This window comes from Salvelinus namaycush, chromosome 14, assembly GCF_016432855.1.
Source record: "Salvelinus namaycush isolate Seneca chromosome 14, SaNama_1.0, whole genome shotgun sequence".
Classification (NCBI taxonomy): domain Eukaryota; kingdom Metazoa; phylum Chordata; class Actinopteri; order Salmoniformes; family Salmonidae; genus Salvelinus; species Salvelinus namaycush.
In genome coordinates this window covers 34,056,400-34,078,485 of record NC_052320.1, presented here as the reverse complement: position 1 = coordinate 34,078,485, position 22,086 = coordinate 34,056,400, and the positions used below count along the sequence as shown (strand labels likewise).

At 47.3% G+C, this 22,086-nt stretch overlaps 1 protein-coding gene across 2 annotated transcripts; it reads left to right on the top strand.

Moving 5' to 3' along the window:
- The first annotated feature begins 89 nt into the window (after positions 1 to 89).
- Positions 90 to 21,202, top strand: LOC120059423 (polycomb group protein ASXL1-like). 2 transcript variants are annotated; one of them, XM_039008464.1, is made up of 12 exons: positions 90 to 529; positions 7,547 to 7,629; positions 7,974 to 8,094; positions 8,251 to 8,410; positions 10,191 to 10,321; positions 10,488 to 10,572; positions 13,344 to 13,466; positions 14,305 to 14,471; positions 14,698 to 14,794; positions 16,452 to 16,557; positions 16,716 to 17,697; positions 18,013 to 21,202. In XM_039008464.1, the coding sequence occupies exons 1-12, from the start codon at positions 473 to 475 to the stop codon at positions 20,701 to 20,703; spliced, it is 4,803 nt and encodes a 1,600-aa protein (XP_038864392.1). In that variant the 5' UTR covers positions 90 to 472; the 3' UTR covers positions 20,704 to 21,202. The 2 variants fall into 2 exon arrangements, with proteins under 2 accessions (XP_038864392.1, XP_038864393.1); XM_039008465.1 differs by lacking the exon at positions 13,344 to 13,466.
- Positions 21,203 to 22,086: the final 884 nt, after the last annotated feature.

The window sequence follows — 22,086 nt, the reverse complement described above, 5'->3', positions numbered from 1 at the left end:
ATAGAGAGGGGGTGGGGAGAGTTGTTTTGTGTTGCGTTCCTGCAGTGTGTTTGACCCTTGACCTCGTTGTTGTGTTCTCTCCGCCTTGCATTCCAAAGTGAGGTTTTCCTGCAGCAGATGTAGCTTCAACAGACGAGAGGCGCTCGTAGCTGCTAGGGTTCGCTCGTTACTGCGCTCCCCGTACGTTTTTACTAGATAGCTTCTCATTAGCCTTCTGTCGCGTTACAGTGCAATAGAGTAGAACAACAATAGTTTATATAAATGAATTAGCTCAACAAGGGACGTGCCTACCGAGCACAGGACGAGCGAGAAAACGAGCAACTGCGTGGTGGGAAGGCTAAGTTAGCGAAACGGAGAGAAACCGCTCAGCTAACGTAGCTTGCTAGTTCGGGGTTTCCTGACCCATTGAAGCTATCGCAACTGCTGCTGGAGGAGCAACTGAGAGAGGATAGCTAGCTACTAGAGGGAGGAAATGAAGGACAAACAGAAGAGAAAGAAGGAACGCACGTGGGCTGAGGCGGCTCGCATGGTAATATACTACTAATTATTAGTTGTAATTTTGTAATGTACTGACAGCCCCTGTGTGACAGGGTAGACGAACAACTGTCGGCAACCGAACAAAGATTGTTCCCGAGTCTGGTATGTCAGGTTGGCACTGCACGCAGCCCGCTAACGCTAGCTGGCAGGGAGTGCTCCAACATTAAATTGCCAACATGTTAACAATGGAATAAATACATGCATTGAGCCCCTAATAACGAAATACTGTTTTTTTATTCTCTTGATTTGCCATTCCGCGTGTGGCTGTGGCTAAACGAACCCTCATTGTTGACAGGCGCATAGCTAGCTGGCTAACGTTAAGGGGTACGACTGCCTTCCCGTTTGACCCTTTGTTTGCTAGCTAGCATAACTCACTGTATTAGCAAGTTAACGTTAGCCAGACTACCACCATTTATTGAACATGTAACTACATATATATTTCCTAGTTAACCACCAAAACTGTTTCCCAGCTGACGTTAATTACACTAACGTTAGCTGTTCGTATTTTAACACATTTAGCCAGGCCCCTCTGTGACTGGAGTCAACAAGGGTCAGGGGGGCATAACGTTAACGTTTCCACCCCCAGTTTAGCTAATGTTAGGTAGCTAGGTGGCAGCTAGCTACAACCATATAAAGCCGTCTATGTAGCCATCACCATAGTTTTGGATAGCTAACCTGGTGCATGCGTGCAAATGTTTTTATGTAGCCATGTTGATAAATAAGCCAGATAAGAAGTAGCTTGTAGGCTACTGTAATGGTATACAAATCGTGTCTGTGTTTTTGTGTACTGCAAATCCTCAATGCTGCTTTTCTACTGTAACACCAATGTTACACTAGTGTATACACCCGTATGTTATACCAGGGAAATTATATCCCTAGCTAGGGCTAACAGTGAGGATATGTGAAGAGCAGCAACAACCTCTGCATAATCAAAACAGTTGTGAGAATGTGTTAAAGTTCAGTCAGATCTACAAGAGCCATGGACCAATGAGACGCAGGTGCTGGACCATAGATGGAAACAGAAAAGTCTGAGCCTTTTGGGTAAACACGGGTAAATAATGTGTGGAAATGCACCACAGACAGTGTTTTTCTATGGTTAGTGCTGTTTGGGACGTCCTTACCTAACCTTAACCCGTACTTAACCATTTAAAATTCTAGATTTGTCATTAATTTTTTGGCCATGGTTTCATCTGCTACAATACACACTATTCTCTGTGCTTTGTAGAGGGGTCTAAATATCCAGGTCTACTAAATGAGGCAAATAAAATTAATTTATATTGAATAAGAAAGTGTTTGGTGTGTGTGAGAGAGAGAGAGAGAGAGAGAGAGAGAAAAGGGATACATGACTGGGAATGTCATGAGGTTGTTCATGTCATGCCACTCAGAATTGACTTTATGCTGAGCAGCATGATCAGGCCCTACATTAGTTATGCAGAGCCCTAACACAGTGCACATTTACTGCTATAAACAGTCTGCATCTGGCAAAAGTCCATTAATTTCAATGGGAGGCAGTCCACTCTTCTGCGACTGCCAGACGAGGCTGCGTTGCATTGCCGAGAGCTGCCCAGTGACACGAGCCTACCATACGAGCTAAATAACTTAGCTCACTTCGAGGCAAGTAACACTGAAACGTGTGAGAGCATCAGCTGTTCCAGAAGACTGTGATCACGCTCTCCGCAGCCGATGTGAGTAAGACCTTTAAACAGGTCAACATTCACAAGGCCGCTGGGCCAGACGGATTACCAGGACGTGTACTCCGAGCATACGCTGACGAAATGTCTTCACCGACATTTTCAACTTCTCTCTGTCTGAGTCTGTAATACCTACATGTTTCAAGCAGACCACCATAGTCCCTGTGCCCAAGATCACTAAGGTAACCTGCCTAAATGACTACCAACCTGTAGCACTCACGTCTGTACCCATGAAATGCATTGAAAGGCTGGTCATGACTCACATCAACACCATTATCCCAGAAACCCTAGACCCACTTCAATTTGCATACCGCACCAACAGATCCACAGATGATGCAATCTCTATTGCACTCCACACTGCCCATTCCCACCTGGACAAAAGGAACACCTATGTGAGAATGCTATTCATTGACTACAGCTCAGTGTTGAACACCATAGTGCCCTCAAAGCTCATCATTAAGCTAAGGACCCTGGGACTAAACACCTCCCTCTGCAACTGGATCCTGGACTTCCTGACAACACATCCGCCACACTGATCCTCAACACGGGCCCCTCAGGGGTGCGTGCTTTGTCCCCTCCTGTACTTCCTGTTCACCCATGACTGCACGGCCAGGCACAACTCCAACACCATCATTACGTTTGTTGATGACACAACAGTGGTAGGCCTGATCACAACAACAATGAGACCGCTTATAGGGAGGAGGTCAGAGACCTGGAGACCTGATGATTTTTGACTACAGGAAAGGGAGGACCGAGCACTCCCCCATTCTCATCGGCGGGCTGTAGTGGAGCAGGTTGAGAGCTTCAAATTCCTTGGTGTCCACATCACCAACAAACTAACATGGTCCAAGCACACCAAGACAGTTGTGAAGAGGGCATGACCAAACCTATTCCCCCTCGGGAGACTGAAATGATTTGGCATGGGTCCTCAGATCCTCAGTGTTTTACAGCTGCACCATCGAGAGCATCCTGACCGGGGCCAAGCTGACCGGCGCCAAATCTAGGTCCAAGAGGCTTCTAAACAGCTTATACCCCCAAGCCATAAGACTTCCCAGACTATTTGCATAGCCCCCCCCCAGAACTCTGCTGCTACTCTCTGTTATTATCTATGCATAGTCACTTTAATAACTCTACCTACATGTACATAATTACCTCAACATCGGTGCCCCTTGTACATTGACTCTGTACCAGTACACCCTGTATATAGCCCCGCTATTGTTATTTACTGCTGCTCTTTAATTATTTGTTATTCTTATCGCTTACTTTTTTAGGGATTTTCTTGAAACTGCATTGTTGGTTAAGGGCTTGTAAGCAAGCATTTCACTAAGGTCTACACCTGTTTTATTCGGCGCATGTGACAAATAGAATTTCATATCAGTATCATTGGTGCTTCTTGAGGATCTTGAACTGGATGCAGTTAATGACGCATTTAATTTTATTCAGTTCACAATGCTATAAATCCTACCGTGTTTTATATTGTACATGCATACTGCAGATGCGTTATAGCTCAACTTCAGCTCATTTCTCCTTCCTTAATATGGGTGTGGAAGTTCCTTAGATGCACAGGCCTGCATTTTAGGATGTGGCTCTGTTCAGTTGCCAGACCCTATTTTACTGTTCTGTGCCTATCTGCATCCCTGCACGCCATGGAAGTGCTACAAAGCTCTGTGCCATTTTTGGTTTTGACTGTGCGGAGAATGCATATTTATAAGCTACGGCCCATGTGTCACTGCCGATCCTTGTGGAGAATGTGTAGCTTTTGGGAGCATAAACAATATGTATAGGCTGAGACTAATAACAGGAGTCCAGTGTGTACTGAAACTTGTGCTATGCCATGCTAGGTTTGTGTGTAAAATAAGCATGTTCAAACTAAGGACTTTTGTCATTCACTGAGGCATACAGAAATGACTGACCAATTAGTGTCACAAGACAAACAGAGGCTGGAAACACAGAAATACATTGCACGCTCACACATTCAGATAGATGGGAATGGGCAGTGGACACATGGTTGTATCTTCAACAAGATAGGGGCACACACTTTACCAGTTCCAAATATATATATATATATAACTGAGCAGGTTCTTTTATTTCTCCACAGATTGCAGAGAACCCTGATAGGTCTATCTTATTGACCATCTGGCCCCTGGTTCCTCAGGGACTGTTTTATCTTTTTACATTTTCTTCTGGGACAAGGACAAGAGAAATGTTACATTGATTGCCACATGTCATAGCATTCTGTTATTCACCAATGACTCACCTAATCATGGAGCATACTGTTTCTCTATTGGGATCTGCATCTTTAGGGTGCGTGCGTGGTTGGTGAAGTGCTTGGAGGCTTTGTCTGCTTGTCTCTCCCTGACCAAAATACCCTTCCTCTCCGTTCCATTTCCTGCTTGTATGTCCTTGGGTTCATTTGAAGCAGCGCTCTACTACCCAGTCTGTATTATGTATTGTTCCTTCTCATGCATCCTGTCATGGCGACACGCGGAGAGGCGCTGGATCGATCTCACAATCCCAAGCACCTATCTGTCTCTGGTCTTTTCATCTTCAGCATTGCAATTAATCAATAATTCACTGTATTTTTAAGTGAGTGGAGATGGCTGTTAGCCCAGTAACCTGTGGTTTATATAGTGATGTCACTTTAGAAAAAATATTAAACTACATCGCCTGATAGATATGAATTGGTTCACCTAGAGTGATGGACCTAGTTGTGGGTTTATTGTGTTGTGTACTATTTCTGTCTTAGCGTATTGCTTCAATTTCCACTTTCTGCTGACAAAGCTTGAGTGGTTAACTCAGGTGTTTTAAGCATTTTAATAAATGCTTTTTAAAGTTTTAGGCACTGCCTTTCTGAGTCTTCCATTCTTGAGGTATGGAGTTCACGTTTTGTTTCTCGTTTGCACCTGATATTTCTGAAGCTTCTGTATTCACTTTTTGGATGTATGGTACAGATTTATAGTTAGCCTCTATGAATGGGTTAGCTTTCTCCTAACTACCTATAGCACCTATTGAAGATAGTATCTTCTGGCCGGGGGAGTTTTGTTTAGAGCCCTGATGCTCATTCTGAACGTTAAAACACAAAGCTTGCGTTACGGTTTTGGAAACATAAGGAACGTGTCTTTCAACATCGAGAAGTAATTTAATAAAGGTAAAATTACAACACACCTTTTTATAAGGTTAGTGTTTCCACACAGCCATATCTCCATGTTGCAGCGCTTGTTTAAGGAAGATGTAGACGGACACCTGTGCTAATTGGCTATCTAGCATGCTCTGAACACCTGTGTGTCAGCGTAAATGGAGAGGAAGTGTAGTTCGTCAACTGGAGGCACACAAAGCATATGGATCCGTGCTAATCTGCTACAGTAAGTGTATCTTTTTATTTGAAAGTTTCTTTCTTGCTGATATGAAAGATAAGGAGAATATCAGCATATATCAGTTTCGAAAACCGTTTCGCAAGCGAGGCTGGCCCTGACTTTTTTATTTATTTTTTACCTTGGTCAACCGATAGTTGTCTGTTCTTTCGACCAATCGATTGGTCAACATTTTTATATGCGCATCTTTCCATATATAGATACATCCGGTGTCTTAGTCAAATCAACTAGCAGTGCGTTTAAAGCATCAGACAAGCTCAGTGTTTGAAATAGTTAAGACACACATGACTAGAGGAAGTCCGACCGCAATTGATTTGATTGTGTTGGGCCGGACTCAGACGTGCTGTGTAAAAAAATAAAAAAATGTAAATAAGTAAGACAGCAAGCAACTGTGCCTAGCACCCGTTGTCTCTCTCTCGTCCCTGCTGCAGCAACCACCACAGAATATCAACAGTGTATCACGCTGTCTGTGTTGCTGAAGATGCAACATAATTACAGCCATTTATGACCGAAAAGTTCTGTTAGCAAAATCCATAATTTGTTTAGGAAAAACATTCCCGATTTCCTCAACCCTTTCTCCATATCTCTTTAAGAGACACGTGTATGCATTGCATGCACGTGACCAATAGGGCCTGACCTATAGCATATCATAATCACATCAATAAATTGGTTATAACAAACTCTGAACACCGTAACATGTGACTGCAAAATGAATGCAGAGAACGTGACAAACTCAGATCCTTTACTCAGCGATTACTGCCTTGCAGACCTTTGGCAGTCTAGTTGTCAATTTGTTAAGGTAATCTGAAGAGATTTCACCCCATGCTTCCTGAAGCACCTCCCACAAGTTGGATTGGCTTGATGGGCACTTATGTACCATATGGTCAAGCTGCTCCCACAACAGCTCAATAGGGTTGAGATCCGGTGACTGTGCTGGCCACTCCATTATAGACAGAATACCAGCTGACTGCTTCTTCCCTAAATAGTTTGAAGCTGTGCTTTGGGTCATTGTCCTGTTGTAGGAGGAAATTGGCTCCAATTAAGTGCCGTCCACAGGGTATGCCATGGTGTAGCAAAATGGAGTGATAGATCCATTTTACCCTGTACATATCTCCCACTTTACCACCACCAAAGCACCCCAGACCATCACATTGCCTCCAGACAGATGGCGGCAAGCATCTTTTCATTTTTTCTGCGTCTCACGAATGTTCTTCTTTGTGATCCGAACACCTCAAACTTAGATTAGTCTGTCCATAACACTTTTTTCCAATCTTCCTCTGTCCAGTGTCTGTTCTTTTGCCCGTCTTAATCTTTTCTTTTTATTGGCCGGTCTGAGAGATGGCTTTTTCTTTGCAACGCTGCCTAGAAGGCCAGCACCCCGGAGTCGCCTCTTCACTGTTGACGTTGAGACTGGTGTTTTGCAGGTACTATTTAATGAAGCTGCCAGTTGAGGACTTGTGAGGCATCTGTTTCTCAAACTAGACACTCTAACCCACAAATGCAACATTAACAATGTCTACACTGTATCTCTGATAAATTGTTTATTTTAATGGACAAAAAATTGGCTTTTCTTTTCAAAAACAAGCACATTTCTTAGTGACCCAACTTCTGAATGGTAGTGTACAATTTCAGTAACATGTCTTAGAGTGATGGACTGTGCCATCCACACGGCCTCCACAATGGTTCAGTCCACTCAGACAGGTGTCTTATACAACGTTATTTGCAAAAGATTTTTACTACTGCTCGGCTAAAGAAATCTCGGTCGACCAACAGCCTATCTACTAAACAATCGACCAGTCGAATAAATGGTCAGTCCTAGTTCACACGCAGCCAACCGTGAGCGAAGCTAACCTAACCACCTTTTTCGAGAGCTATGATTAGGCCCAACTCTCAAATGTTCTGTGTGTGCTCTAACATGTTCATTATTTATTGTAATGTATTTTTCAGGTTCTAGAGAACTTCTCTGATGCCCCCATGACGCCCAAGCAGATCCTGCATGTTATCCAGACCAAGGGACTCAAGGAAATGAGGTAAACAACCACACACCCACACCTTTTAATTAACGCACATCTCTACTGTAATATGTAACGTATGTACAAGGATAATATCGCTCGTTTTATGTCAAATAAGTCTAACTCACTTTTTCATTTTTCACCATTCCCCCATGATCTCTACCCGGTCGGATACACAATGTGTTCCACAAAAACAGAAGGTGAGATGGCACAATAACAAAGGGACAATATTATTATTATAATGTTTTTTGTTGCGCTGTCTCTTTGCATACCATAGTATTACCTTGCAAGTTCACATTTTTTTGTCTGTCTCACACTTGTGCTGCTTCTCACACTCATCTCCTCTGCTCTTTTCTATCCATAAGTGGCACGGCCCCTCTGGCCTGTCTGGTGACCATGCTGCACTCCCAGGTGAGGGGGGACCGAGTAAAGAACAGCATCTTCTTCAAGCTTCCTGGCAGGATGAGTCTGTTCACTTTAAAGGTATGGAACAAGCCCACTCCATTCACCAAATCTCTTGAACATGCGCACACACAACTCTTATCCCTACCCCTTATAAACGTCATACAAACCTCTACCTAGAATGCACATGCACACACGTTTCTGATAGGAGTCACTTTTCTGACTCTCCCTCTGCAGAAGAACGCTCTGCAGTGGACCAAGAGTTCGACAGAGGCGGAGACAGCGGACACCACTACACAGGCTACCGCTTCCACTGCAACGGCAGGGCCAACGGAAGGGGGGGAGCAAGAGAGCTGTGACTCCATGGAAACGATTGCGGCCAGCGGAGAGAATGACGGTGTGTATGGTCATGATCACCACATGCTTTTATCATCAGATATAATGTAGTGGAGGGTTAATGTACACAAATTCCTTTTTTATTCCCTTTTTTATTTTTTTTATATATATATATTTTTTTTTACATCTACTGTAAATTAGTGTTAGAGTTTACATTACTTGCCTCTAGTGCTGTCACAATACCAGATTTTGTTTTAGGGCTTACTTTTACCATAGCCTATACATAATCCAATAAGCATTATCAGCTGTAGCCCAACTGATGCTACGGGGCGGCAGGGTAGCCTAGTGGTTAGAGCGTTGGACTAGTAACCGAAAGGTTGCAAGTTCAAATCCCCGAGCTGACAAGGTACAAATCTGTCGTTCTGCCCCTGAACAGGCAGTTAACCCACTGTTCCTAGGCCGTCATTGAAAATAAGAATTTGTTCTTAACTGACTTGCCTAGTTTAAAAAAAAAAAAAAAAAAGGTAAATTTGTAAGTCGCTCTGGATAAGAGCGTCTGCTAAATGACTTAAATGTAAATGTTAAATGTGATGCAGCATAATGGCTAAATAAATAGGCTGAAGCACAGGATTGCATATATGCATACCCCATTGGGCTAATCATTAGCTGGATCCCAAACTCTAAACATGATCTTGTTACTAGTTAGCAACTTATTGATGACTTTTTAATGTCCCCATAAACACAGTGAATATAATGTAGGTGTCTGTTAGAATTGTCCAGTGTTACATTTAGCCCCAGTCTCCCCTATGCACTCGCTGTGAATTGAGGAGCGCTAGCACACCTAACCATGCTGATGTACTCCGTTTTAAAACTGCCGGTTGCGCTCATTTTTAGGAGTTGTGGTGGTGGCGATCGAAAGCTGGGATTCCCTTTTTTTTTTTAATAAACAAAGGCCATCAAAACTTCTTTCAAATGTGTTTTCCCCACGATTGCATTAAGCAATGTTGTGCATCATTGACTGCTTATGGCATGCACAACAACAAGCTGACTAGGTAAATAGGTCAACTATTCCACTATGAGGTTATCTGATTTGCTGTTCGTTACTCATCTTTTTCAGGCAAATTACTAGACGGACTTAATCCTCTGTCAGTATACGACATGAGACACATTTGACAGAAGAACCGAAAGTAACACATTGGAGTTATGGACCGTTTTACAAGTTTGGTTACAACGTGCAACCTGACTCACTGCCCATTTTCTCAACCACCGTTTACTGTTTATCCACCATTTTGTTTTTACCACTACATCCCTGGTCTTTATTAAGCCCAAAAATCAAATGCTATTTAATTACTGTGACTGGTCTGTTCAAAGGTGCTTTCGAAACAACACCGGAATATGTATTGTGATAAAGGCGGAAGGAGCATGCCCACGAGAGTGCTTTTTGAACAAAAACTGGAAATCAGAGACAGGTCCCCCCCCCCCCCCCCCCCCTAAGCATGTGTTTGTTGCCATGGTTACAGGCACACATGACACTGCCATCCCTGGCCTAGATCTGTGTGTTTGTCTGTGTGCTTTTTAAAAAAAAATTAAAGAGAAGCATTTATTGTTTATTTGTATGGGAGCTGCTGTTTATGCGAGTCGCTGAAAAATTCTAGATGATAAACGCACCATCACCAATTGTGATAACGGAAACCGAAACATGTGCAGTGTGAAAAGCCTTCTAGTCAGTGTATGTGATCCATGGACCATTTGTCATCAACTATGCCAGTTGGAACCCAGTAAAGAGTAACAATTTTGATATCTGACCATACCCTTCTCTGCCCCCCCCCCCCCCCCCCCAGCGTCAGTAGATGAGAGCTCGTCCAGTGCGTCCTGCTCCACAGAGCCCCAGACCAGGCTGAGTAGGTCTGGAGTCTCTGGACAGGTGCGCTCCGAGGCCCAGGCACAGACCCGACTAAGCCGATCCAGACAGGTATGCTTTACCCCCCCCCCCCCCCCCACCCCCTCTGAAGAGGTTTGGATATGATGTATAAGAAATAATTGCGTATTGAAGATCCCCTTTATCTCTGACTTAGTGATAACATCAGTCTTAGCATTCTATTACCTCTCACCATGTCCCCTGCTCTCCTTTGCTGCAGTCGGGCAGACAGAGGAAGAAGGCTGTGATGATGCCGCGCGTGGTCCTCACTCCACTCAAGGTCAATGGTGACCACGTCCCATCAGGTTAGCACTGCTCTCTACTAGTCCCTTTGCTACCCTAACTCCATCTCTCTGTGCCCACACACACACTTCCTGGGCAGCAAATTGTGGTAGCATTACACACCAACACCTTTTGAGTCATATTCCTACGGTGGTCTTGGACCATTTCTCACCCAGCATTGGCCTCTGCTCCTTTTACCAGTCTTGTCATTTATATGTTGCCTATTTACTGTTGCAGCAGCATTCTTAGACAGTAACCTCTGAGCTCTTCAAGTTCCTCAGCAAACTTGGGGTTTAACAAACACCCGTCTGAATGGCCTTCAAACTGTTTTCTCATTAGTACAACCTATTGGAAGAGTGTAGAAATGGCTGGTGTTCCTGCAGGTGCCGTGTTGACAAATGTCACCACAGCACCACCAAAAGATGACCTGTGTGCTCTAGTGTTGAGCGATTTTACAATTGGATCGACTATCAAAGACGTTTGACAGCCATCGTTGATCTTGATGTCACAAATGATGGTTTGAATTGGAGTCTGGCGGTGGACAAGAGCGCAGCGCAGTGAGCACACAGCAGGGTGACCTGCCAAATGGCCCATTCCCTATTTGCCATGGCATAAATGTTCAATACATATGTGGTAGTTAGACTATTAACATATTGCAAGAGAACAATGCAAATTGTAGAAAGAGCGGAGAGCACCAAAGCAGCGCATAATGTCAGATGGGGCCTAACATCCTGTCTAGATCGGGTGTGCGCCATTGCGCGCATGTTGATTTTGTACATCCACACCAGGTGTGATCCAGACACGCAGGTTGAAATATCAAAAGGAACTCTGAATCAACTATGTTAATTTGGAGACAGGTCGAAACACATGAAACATTCATGAACATTTAGCTTGCTGTTGCTAGCTCATTTGTTCTGGGATATAAACATTGGTTTGTTATTTTACCTGAAATGCATAAGGTCCTTTTTTCCCCCTGGGTCTTTGTAGAATTTTGAGTTTCACAAAATTGTATGTTCTCTTCACCAACAATTAATCCACTGAGAAAAGGGGAAACATAGTTTGTTTCTAGTAATCTCTTCGCCTTCAGTAGCAGTAGTTGTCTTCTTCTGTGGACTTTTGTCGATTGGCAACCAACTTTTTAAGGTGCATTACCACCGACTGGAGTGTGGACCTCAGCTCATCTTTCCTATAACATTCTTAATAACACTTGAATGAACATGGCTTACGTTTTTAAACTAATAGGCCTATTAGGATATGCCTTTTACCTGTACAAATCCTAAATATAGACCTACATGTTAAAAATAAATCAAAGTAGCCTTAACAAAATACTAAAATAAAAAAGCAGAAATATTCTGTTTTTTTAATAAGATGCATCTGGATTTGAATATAGGCTACATTTTTTAAAATTAAATGAAAACCATTAGGTCTAGTTGTTTTTTACCATGTCTCAAGCCTCCCTAAAGGTTTCTGGCAATGTTTACCTTTTCTAGTGAACTCAGAACTCAGGTTTGTGGTCTGTCAGTCTTTTGCCCTAATAATCTTTTTGCCAATGCTGCAAGTGACTTCGTCAGGTCTGCTGGCTCACCTTTATCATTTGGCCTGAAACCGAAGAACTTCCAACTTGGTGTCGACATGCTTTTCTTTCCCACCAAGTCACCATCGTTTTTCCCCGGGATTTAGCTTAAGCTATACTATTGAAATCCTGTCATATTTTTTTTTTTTTTTTACTGTCGGAAAGTATCCCTATGGAAGAAACTACACTTGATATGCTATAATTAAGCAACAAGGCCTGAGGTGTGGTATATGGTCAATATACCACGGCTATGGGCTGTTATGCATGAGTGCCTGGACACAACCCTTAGTCGCTGTATATTGGCCATATATCACAAACCCCCAAGGTGCCTTATTGCTATTATAAACTGGTTACCAACGTAATTAGAGCAGTAAAAATAGATGTTTTGTCATCCATGTAGTATACGGTCTGATATACCACGGCTGTCAGCCATTCAGCATTCAGGGCTCGACCCACCCAGTTTATAATATACTTTTTTTTAAAGGTAGGCTAATATAACTGATATCTGTATTTTTATGTACAAGAGAATCATAGCCCTACCAATTTGAAAATCATTCTGCAGCCTAGACTAGATAAAATAACTAGGCCTCACAATGTGTCCTTAATATTGTGTTCTCTCCTCCGTGCGCAAAATAATGTGCGATCAAATCGTAGATCAACGATGTTTGGATGGGACGATGTGTCATTCCAGACATCGCCCAACCCTAGTGAGCTGCTCATGTTTGACTGTGCTCCTCATGTGTACACCCAGAGTATTTCTCTCATTCTGAGGTTCCCCAGAAAATCCTCCCCTCTTGTGGTTCTGTCAGTCTCTGCGTGCAGAATAACCTTCCCTTGCCCTCACTGTCTGAGTGCAATTTCCAATATCTGTCCTCCCTCCTTCTTTCTGTGTGTACCTGGAATATCAGTCCCTCCCTTCTGCCTTACGTTTAGCTGCCCAGTAAACCTGATTTGCTCTGTATGAGAGAGGGTGAGGTGAGCACTTTCTCAGATGTCTGCTGCACCCTACCCCCCCACCCTCCTCTCTTGTGTTTGTGGGCCTGGGTAACTGCTCCTCTTGCTTTATGTGCTGCTCACCCCTCCCAACCCCCCATCCCACCCGTGCTATTGGCTCTGCTGTCCCCCCTTTTGGATTGTCTGCCTGACCCGCCCCCCCCCCCCTTACACACGTGATGGGAGTGTCTCACCAGGCTCCCCCTCCTCCCCACCTCTCCCCCTCAGGAGCAGCGGGGAGGCGCAGGGAAGGCTCTAGGGGGGGTCCAGGCCCCACGCTCCGTGCCCGCCCTGAACTGGCTAGCTGGAAACGCCCCCAGCACTTCAAGAGCATTCGTGGCCACCACTCAGGTACAGGGGTTAGACCCGGGTATAATCACCCCCAACCAACATCCGCCTCAGTAACCACGAAAACGCCAAACCCCTCTCTCCCCCTCAGTCTACCCAATTAGCAACCCAACCCATTTGTGGAAGCTTAGTCTGTTGGACTGTGGTTGAATTCAACAAAATATCTTTCTCACTTCATTGACTGTCCCATTTTTATTTAGTCCAATTCAGCGGGGAGGGGGGCGGGTTCAGCTGTGAAGCATTTTTTTCTCTCCCATCATTGTTCAGGACACCTTTGGCAGAGAGATATGCCTGATGGAACCTGAACTGTAAACAACTTGACAAATCTTTATCTTATGACTTGAATTTAGCTATCACAAAGGAAAAGGCCAAACATCATAGTCTGGATATAGAACACCATCTGTAGAACTATTAGATTTATATAGACGTTGCGCAGGTCAGCCGTCTACAAATAAGCACCAAACGTGGACAGGGTGATTTGGTAGCTAACTAATGGTACACTGGTCTCTAACATTGTCAGGATTGCATTGGTCGCTAATGCTAACAGGCAGTGCTTTGCAGGTTGCTAACTGAATGCCAGGGTCGGCTAGCTATCCCAACACTAGCCATCCGGCCAGGACTTACTTAACCGCTCACTGACTGACAGCTGTTGTGGTTGTGTTGGCTGCTAAGCTAAACACCTACTGTGCTGCTGCTGGCTCTTAACTGGAGTTGTGCTGGCTGGCAATGGAATGGCCATGCTGTGCTTGCTGTTGGTTGAATGAATGCGTTTAAACCCAGGGTTGGATAGCATTAGCCACTTGCTAACCCGTGCAGGCCTATGGGTTGTGTTTGTCTGCAGGGCCCATGAAGAGGAGCCGAGGTGGGGTGGAGGTGGACTTTGAGACGCCTGGCTCCATCCTGGTCAACACAAACATCAGGGCCCTCATCAACATGCGCACCTTCTCTGCCTTCCCAGCCCAGTACCAACAGCAACTCCTGCAGCTCCTCCCTGAAGTTGACCGCCAGGTGAGTGCACACGCTCAGAATTGATCATTATACTCATAATTTATAACGGTTAGGGACAGTTTTCCCTAGAATAAAAAGCTTTTTCAATGGAGATTCCCTATTGGAGCGTGCCTTTTATTCCAGCCCATAATGTCTCGTAATTTCTGTGCCATATTGTTTTTGGTATTTCTCTGTTCAACAACGTCTGGAATGTAACCCAGTATGTTCTGTCTTCCCTCTTCTCTAGGTGGGACCTGACGGTCTGGCTCGCCTCAGTAACTCGGCTCTCAACAATGAATTCTTCACTCACGCCTCCCAGAGCTGGAAGGAAAGGCTCGCTGAGGGTTAGTACCTACCTGTAGTTAGTTATAATATACATAGATAATGTGATTGGGGGGGTTATTGACTGGCTACACATATAGTGAACGCCTTCCCTTCAGGGTTTAATTGGCTAACAATTTATTTGACCAGGAACATTTCCAGAAATAACACGGTGTAAAATAATAACTCAAATCAAAATGTATTGGTCACATACACATGGTTAGCAGATGTTATTGCGAGTGTAGTAAAATGCTTGTGCTTCTAGCTCCGACAGTGCAGTAATATCTAACAAGTAATCTAACAATTCCACAATTACTACCTAATACACACAAATCTAAGTAAAGGGATGGAATATATACATATAAATATATGGATGACCGAGCGGCATAGGCAAGATGCAATAGATGGTATAAAATACAGTATATACATATGGGATGAGTAATGCAAGATATGTAAAGATTATTAAAGTGACTAGGGATCTATTTATTAAAGTGGCCAATGATTTCAAGTCTGTGTAGCAGCAGCCTCTCTGTTTGCTAGTGAGGGCTATTTAACAGTCTGGTGGCCTTGAGATAGAAGCTATTTTTCAGTCTCTCGGTCCCAGCTTTGATGCACTTGTACTGACCTCGCCTTCTGGATGGTAGCGGGGTGAACAGGCAGTGGCTCGGGTGGTTGTTGTCCTTGATGATCTTTTTGGCCTTCCTGTGCCAACAGATGCTGTAGGTGTCCTGAAGGGCAGGTAGTTTGCCCCCGGTGATGCGTTGTGCAGACCGCACCACCCTCTGGAGAGCCCTGTGGTTGTGGGCGGTGCAGTTGCCGTACCAGGCGGTGATACAGCCCGACAAGATGCTCTCAATTGTGCATCTGTAAAAGTCTGAGGGTTTTAGGTGACAAGCCAAATTTCTTCAGCCTCCTGAGGTGCTCCACTGCTGTCCCGTTGATGTGGATAGGGGGGGGCGCTCCTTTTGCTGTTTCCTGAAGTCCACGATCATCTCCTTTGTTTTGTTGCCGTTGAGTGAGAGGTTGTTTCCCTGACACCACACTCCGAGTATCCTCCCCTCCTCCCTATAGGCTGTCTCATTGTTGTTTGTGATCAAGCCTACTACTGTTGTCGTCTGCAAACTTGACGATTGAGTTGGAGGCGTGCATGGCCATGCAGTCATGGGTGAACAGGGAGTACAGGAGGGGGCTGAGCACCCTTGTGGGGCCCCAGTGTTGAGGATCAGTGAAGTGGAGATGTTGTTTCCTACCTTCACCTCCTGGGGGTGCCCCGTCAGGAAGTCCAGGATCCAATTGTACAGGGTGGGGTTCAGACCCAGGGCCTCAAGCTTAATGATGAACTTGGAAGGTACTATGGTGTTCAATGCTGAGCTGTAGTCAATGAACAGCATTCTTACATAGGTATTCCTCTTGTCCAGATGGGATAGGGCAGTGTGCAGTGTGATGGCGATTGCATCGTCTGTGGACGTATTGGGGCGGTATGCAAATAAAGTGGGTCTAGGGTGGCAGGTAACTCTCTTGGGAATTCAGTACCAGAAAGTGCCCATTGATACTACAACATAGCTTCCTAGTAAATACCAGGGGAAACAATCAGTCAATACACAAATTCATGTATTATTTAAAACACTATAGCCAGATACCTGTGGATTAATCTTGTCCAATATTGTTTGATCTACTCAGGGGAGTTCACTCACGAGATGCAGGTGCGATTTCGCCAGGAGATGGAGAAAGAGAAGAAAGTGGAGGCATGGAAGGAGAAGTTCTTTGAGGAGTACCACGGTCAAAAGTAAGTCTCCTGAACACCCCCTGTCACATCGGTATTTTTTAAGCTCGCTCTTATTCCGTGGACCATTTTAGAAAATTACTTTAATTATTTCAATTGGGTGAAAGTGTCTTATAAATGGTATATACTCTGTGCACTAACGTTGTGATCTATGGCTGCAGGTCTGGCCTGACCCGGGAAGAGTCTCTGAAGTTGACGATGAGTGAAGAGGCAGATGCTGCCGCCAGCGTCCTGGAGAGTGAGGTGGCATCTGTGGCTGCAGGAACGCCCAAGCGCCGTGGTGTGGGCAGGCGGCGGCGGGACGGCAGGATGAGACGGCGAACGCGTGCAGACTTGAGACGCAGGGCGCGACGCACCCTCTGCAAGACCAACTCCCCCGCCATGCAGACCACCGAGCAGCCGGAGGGCACACTCACTCTAGACGCTGTTGCCTCTGTCTCTGCGCCCTCGCCCGTCCCAGAGGCCACCATGGTGCAGGGAGAGGTGGTGCTACAGGCCGAATCTGGACTGGAGACCCCGGCCCAGTCTGCCTCCCTAGAGCCCACGCCCTGCCCTTCCCCTGTGCCCACGCCCCTGTCTGTGACCGTGCCTGAGCCTGAGCCTGAGCCCACCCCGACCCCCAGCCCTGCATCCGTCAGTGCCAACGACGAGCCTGAAGTCACTGCCCGCCTGCTCCCCGAAGAGCCTGCACCTGCCATCGCCTCAACCTCCTCTCCCTCCTCCTCGTCCTCCTCCTCCTCCTCGTCCTCCTCCCCTTCCTCCTCTCCCTCCTCGACCTCCGAGAGGCAGGGGGCGTTCACCGCCGGCTTGGACTCTTCTTCCTCTTCCTCCTCCTCCACGGCCGCCGCCACCGCCGATCCACTGGACGATGGGGCCTCTGTGGTCACCTCAGTCACGGGGGGAACGGCCACCAGCAGCCAGGAGAGCAGCCCTGCAGCCAGCCCCGCCCCCACCCCCACTGCCGCCACCTCCACCCAGACCAAGGAGCAGAAGAGGAGGCCAGACGAGACCCAGGCCTTCTCCAGCTTCCCCGAGAAGAGGCCGCGAATAGAAGATCGTCAGTCCTTTCGTACCACAATCGACGGGGTCCACACGGAAAAGCCGCAGCCGACAGCAGAGGAGCCCAAGGTCCCACCTATCCGGGTATGAAGTCACCATTTGTAATTGTAAGTCTTTATTGTGACTGTAGTGGTGCAGTGGCAGGCACCCAATTTCCTAAGACCTGGAGTCCACAATCTGTAAAGTAAGTTTGATTATTCTGTGATTTCTGTCTCCACAAAACATTTCAAATCAACTTGACAAAGACCAACTTCTTTCTCTGAAGATGGTAAATCAATAGAGATGATTGACTCTGGGTTTCGGTGTGAGATTATTAGCCAAGCAATGCAAGCTAATGTCCTGTATATGGCCTTGGTAAATTCCCTATTTGACATGCTTTCCTTGTCTCTGTCCCTCCAGATTCAACTCTCCAGAATCAAACCGCCCTGGGTCAAAGGGCCGCCAACCTACCAGATCTGTCCCCGCATTGTGCCCCCCGGCGAGGGCTTGCGGCGCACGGGGACGGGGGCGCGCACCCTGGCGGACATCAAAGCTCGCGCCCAGCAGGCCCGGGCCCAGCGCGAGGCCGCTGCTGCTGTTGCAGCCACTGGGGACGGGCCAGGGCCCGGCGGGGGCAGGGCTGGTTCTGGGCTACCGGATCGCAGCAGTGGAAGACGAACTCGAGAGCACCCAGGACCCATCGAGCCAGGAGGAGGAGGAGGAGCAGGAGGCGTGGAGGAGCAGGGATCGCCTGCGGGCTCTCATCCGCCTGGAACACAACTACAGCTGTCCAATGTAGAGCCCTCCTCTACCTCCACCCCCCACACAGCTGCCTCATCCCCCTCCCTGTCTACCTCCTCCAACCCCTCCCTGTCCTCTTCAGAGCCCCCGCAGACCCCCACTCCACCCCTACCCACCCAGGAGGAGCGGCTGGGGGAGCTGAGTGGGGAGGAAGGGGCTACACTAACACCACCACCAGTCAAAGGCACCACCAACGGACTCTCAGACAAGGCAGAGCTGCTGGAGTCTGTGTCCAGCCACCTCCAAGGGCAAAGCGAGGGGGCCGACTGTGACAGGACAACGACCCAAAGCGGTCCCTTGGCACCCACCTCCATCCCAGATTCTCTGCCCAGGTTCGGGGCCCAGGGAGTGGATGTGATCAGGTCCCTGGCTGGCACCGAGCAGGCCAGGGGGGGAGGAGGGGGTGTCATCCAGCATGGTTCCCACCACGTGGGTCCACAGGAGAACCCCCCCACCCCAGCTAGAGAGGGCCGCATCCAGGGCGAAAGGCAGCAGTCGGAGCCCCCGGGGAGGGAGAGAGAGACAGCCTCCCTCCCTCGTCTCCCACCCTCAGTCAGAGAGGACGACGCAGGGCATCACAGCGACTCCACGGAGACGGCCTCCGACTGTGAGAACGAGAGCCAGGAGGAGGAGCCCCACCTGAGCACATGGCGCCACCACCTGCCCGCTCAGTGCAACGGCAACATCCAGCACCTCCAAAGGCTGTCTCAGAAGGCCCATGGCCAGCCTGTGATCTGCAGTCCCCCTTCACAGCAGAACCAGCAGCCGGTCATCCAGGCCCATGTGTCCAACCAGCACGGCCACAGCCAGACGGTCATCCAGCCCTGCTTCCCCAACGGCCTGCCCAGCCTCATGCAGCCGGGACAAAAGCCGCAGAATCCTGGACGCACTCCCCACCCAGACCAACAAGCTATCGCTGCGCCACACCCCAAAGCCCAGAGGGGGCACAAAACAGACCCCATGGAAGACTACAAAGCATCTAGCCGGTGCTTGGCTGATGAGGACTGTAGGCTGGGGTTGAATCCCTCTCCCACCGCTAGCTGCAAGAGGCTCCCTAGTTCAGCCCGGCCTGTGTCTACAGTGGAGGCCAACAACCCTCTGGTCACCCAGCTGCTCCAAGGCAGCCTCCCGCTGGAGAAAGTCCTGCCGCAGACGCACTCGGCTAGCAAGCTGGAGATCAACCGCCTGCCAGAGGGGCTTCAGTCAGGCCCCCAGTCCCAGCTCAGCCGGCAGCAGCAGACCAGGATCCCAGGCACTCGCTTCAGGGGTCCCCCAGAGTCTGGTACGATGGAGTCACTGGTCCCCGAGTTGTCCTCTCAGAACCAGCAGAAGTCCCCTGCTGGCCGAGGAGGCTCCCCTGGAGCAGGCCGGAGCTTTGCGTCCTCTCCCCCAGGCACAGTACCCTCCCGCATGGCCTGCCTGCTGGAGGAGGCCTCCTCTCGGGCCACGGCCATGCAGCAGTATCTCTCCCAGCAGCCAGCTGGCGCCGTGCCCCCCGGGGCCGTGCCCGTCATTACATCCCTCTCTTCTTCGTCCTCTTCCTCCAGACGCAACTCCCAGGAGTCGGCCGTCATCAAAGAGTCTCCGGAGAGGCACCACAACTTCACTCAGCCGCGGACCACCCCGGATGCCCCATCGCCCCCGCACAGCAACCTCGGCCTCTCTGACGTTGTCCCCACTGTCAAGATCAACTGGCACCCTTCCAAACCCCACCCTCCACACCAACAGCAGCTCTCGCCTGTGAAGAGCGAGGTCACCTCCCGGCCCTCTTGCCAAACTCTTGCCAAAACTTCCCCCTCTGGCCCCATGGCAGGCGGTGGGCCAGGTGTGGTGGTCACCAAAAAGGAGGCAGTGAACTCTATGGACGGTTACCTGACTGGAGGAGGGGCTATGGAAGGACTGCTGAACATGGAGATGTCCTTAGCCCGCATGGCTAAGAAGGAGGCGCAGAGCAAAGCTCATTACTCATCTTCCCCCTCCCTCCCTTTCCAGCTCTACGGAAAGCTGCCTAAGCAGGGCGGCGTGGCGGTGCCCGGTTTTAGCTACACGGCCAACGTGTCTGTGGTGGACGGCAGCGGCTTCTCGAGGAGCATCGCTGACGGCGTCCTGCAGCTGCGTCAGCGCCACAGCGCTAGCCAGAGCGCCACACTCAGCATCCAGGCGTTCGCCGACAGCGCCGCTGAGGAAGTGGCGCTCAAGTGCTCGTGCCGCCTCAAGGCCATGATCATGTGCCAGGGCTGCGGGGCCTTCTGCCACGACGACTGCATCGGCCCCTCCAAACTGTGTGTCTCCTGTCTGGTGGTCAGATAGGAGCTTTCTCTGACGTTGCCACGGTGTTGGTGGTTTGATGTTATATGCTGTGCCACCTTCAGCATACCTGCTCCATGTATAAACTGTTAACTAACCTAACACACCCCGAACTTGAGAGAAACAAGGGTGTGGGACTTCAGGCTTTGACATGTACATAACCTTAGGAAGTGTTGCCTTGTATTATAAAATCGGTATGTATTTTTTGTTGCATATTTTTTCTAATGCCGTTATGTTGATGTAATTATTATTATGTTATAATTATTAATATTGTGAATTTATTTGGCACGGTTGATTGTAAATTGTGCCTTTTTTTATTCTTTCCTCAAAACATTTACCTCATCTTATCTTGACACACCTGTCATCAGTTCAGTGTGAAAATGGTGGCCGTTATTGTTTGTTTTCCTCTGGCCCTGCATGGAGGGCTTGGAGGGGGATTTGTTCTCGTCTCTTTCTTGCAAAGAAATATTTTTTTAATCATTAAAGCAAGCATAAATACATTGTTCCGTTTTTTTTACGTGCTTTCATTCCATTTTTCCCTGCACAAAATCAAGTCTGTACTCTGCAAGCTAAGCACAGTATTCAAAATTAATAACTAAGATTGAGCAGTCTGGTGTTAAGCAATGGCACTCATTTAGGATTTTCTGGCAGTATAGTTCAACTTACATCTTTTGTCACACGTAGATATTTAATCTAAATACACATGATTTATTTTTTTATTCGATTAACAATTTGACATGTAGAACTGAACAGCAAGACACATTTGGACCCGTCGAGTGCTGGATAGGTTTGGCACTGAGAACATCAGACAAAACATTTATTTAGATTTTTCTTTTTATACCTCAACAGCATCGGAGCATAACACACACAGTCCATCACACTGGTTCCAATGTAGACAAATAAGTGCTTAAATTCCTTCACAGGTGGATACACACAGTGAGGTCCAAATGTATTTGGACAGTGACATATCTTGTTTCGGCTCTGTACTAAAATTATACAGTGACTGAGGTTCAAGTGCAGACTGCCAGCTTTAATTTCAGGGTAATTTCATCCATGTCGGGTGAACCGTTTGGAAATTACAGGACTTTATGTTCATACGTTTCCCTCCGCCCCCCCCATTTTAGCGGACCAAACATGGAAAGTTCACTCATTAAAGTAGTCAAAAGTTTAGTCCCATATTCCTAGCACGCAATGATATCAGGCTTGTGACTATTTTTTGGATGCATTTGCACTTTTGTTTGGTTTCACATTGTGTGCCCATGAATGAGTGAGAAAGTTAGGCATAAATATACACCCACCACACAAAATGCTAACCTCTCCTGTTATTAGAAATAGCGAGAGGTCAGCATGTCTTGGGGTTATGATCTTTTGCCACTAACTTTCTCA